Source organism: Corvus brachyrhynchos, unplaced genomic scaffold (genome assembly GCF_000691975.1).
Source record: "Corvus brachyrhynchos isolate BGI_N302 unplaced genomic scaffold, ASM69197v1 C11708529, whole genome shotgun sequence".
Lineage (NCBI taxonomy): Eukaryota > Metazoa > Chordata > Aves > Passeriformes > Corvidae > Corvus > Corvus brachyrhynchos.
The window spans coordinates 1-816 of record NW_008245324.1 but is presented as its reverse complement, the minus strand read 5'-3'; the positions used below and the strand labels follow the sequence as shown (position 1 = coordinate 816).

At 58.5% G+C, this 816-nt stretch overlaps 1 protein-coding gene across 1 annotated transcript; it reads right to left on the bottom strand.

Annotated features, from left to right (window-relative positions):
- Positions 1-4: 4 nt before the first annotated feature.
- Positions 5-811, bottom strand: LOC108444605 (protocadherin beta-15-like; the record flags this gene model as incomplete). The annotated part of the gene is made up of 1 exon (XM_017745368.1): positions 5-811. A coding segment is annotated over one exon (807 nt), but the record flags the coding sequence as incomplete, so codon positions are not given.
- Positions 812-816: the final 5 nt, after the last annotated feature.

Genomic DNA, 816 nt, shown 5'->3' with positions numbered 1-816 from the left:
TGACTGACACTTCGGGCTGCTCTTTGCCCTCCTGCCGCACCAGTGCGTAGTTCACACGCGCATTTTTTCCTGCGTCGGCGTCCGTGGCCTTCATGCTGCCGATCCGGAGCATGGGGCTGTTGTTCTCCGTGACCGACATGGTGTAAACCTCCTGGGTGAACTCTGGGGGATTGTCGTTCACATCCGATATCTGCACGAAGATGCTTTCCCGAGAGCTCAGCCGCGTCTTGCCCCAGTCCGTGGCTGTGATGGTGATGTTATACTCCGCTGTCCTCTCCCTGTCCAGAGCCGCGTTTGTTCTCAGTTCGTAGTAATTATCAAAAGTGGGGGTGACACTGAATGGTAAGTCGCCGTCGATGGAACACTCCGTTCTGCCGTTGTCCCCGGAGTCCTGGTCCCGCACACTGAACAGAGCCACCACGGTGCGTGGCGGGGCGTCCTCGGGAATGGAGGCGGTGAGGGAGGTGAGCGCTATCTCCGGGGCGTTGTCATTCACGTCCAGGACCTCCACCTGCACTTTGCAATGCGCTGACAATTCTCCGCCGTCCGTGGCTTTCACCACCATCTTGTGGGTTTTCATTTCCTCAAAATCCAGGTTGCCCGCGACTCGTATTTCACCGGTGGCCGGGTTCAGCTGGAAGAGTTGCCGGGATCGCTCCGATGTCTGGGTAAACGCATACCGCACTTTCCCGTTGGACCCTTCATCGGGATCTGCGGCAGCGACTCTGACCACCAGCTGTTCCAGGGGGCTGTTCTCAGCCAGGCTCACCTCGTAGACCTCCCGTTCGAAGACAGGGACGTTGTCATTGGCATCCA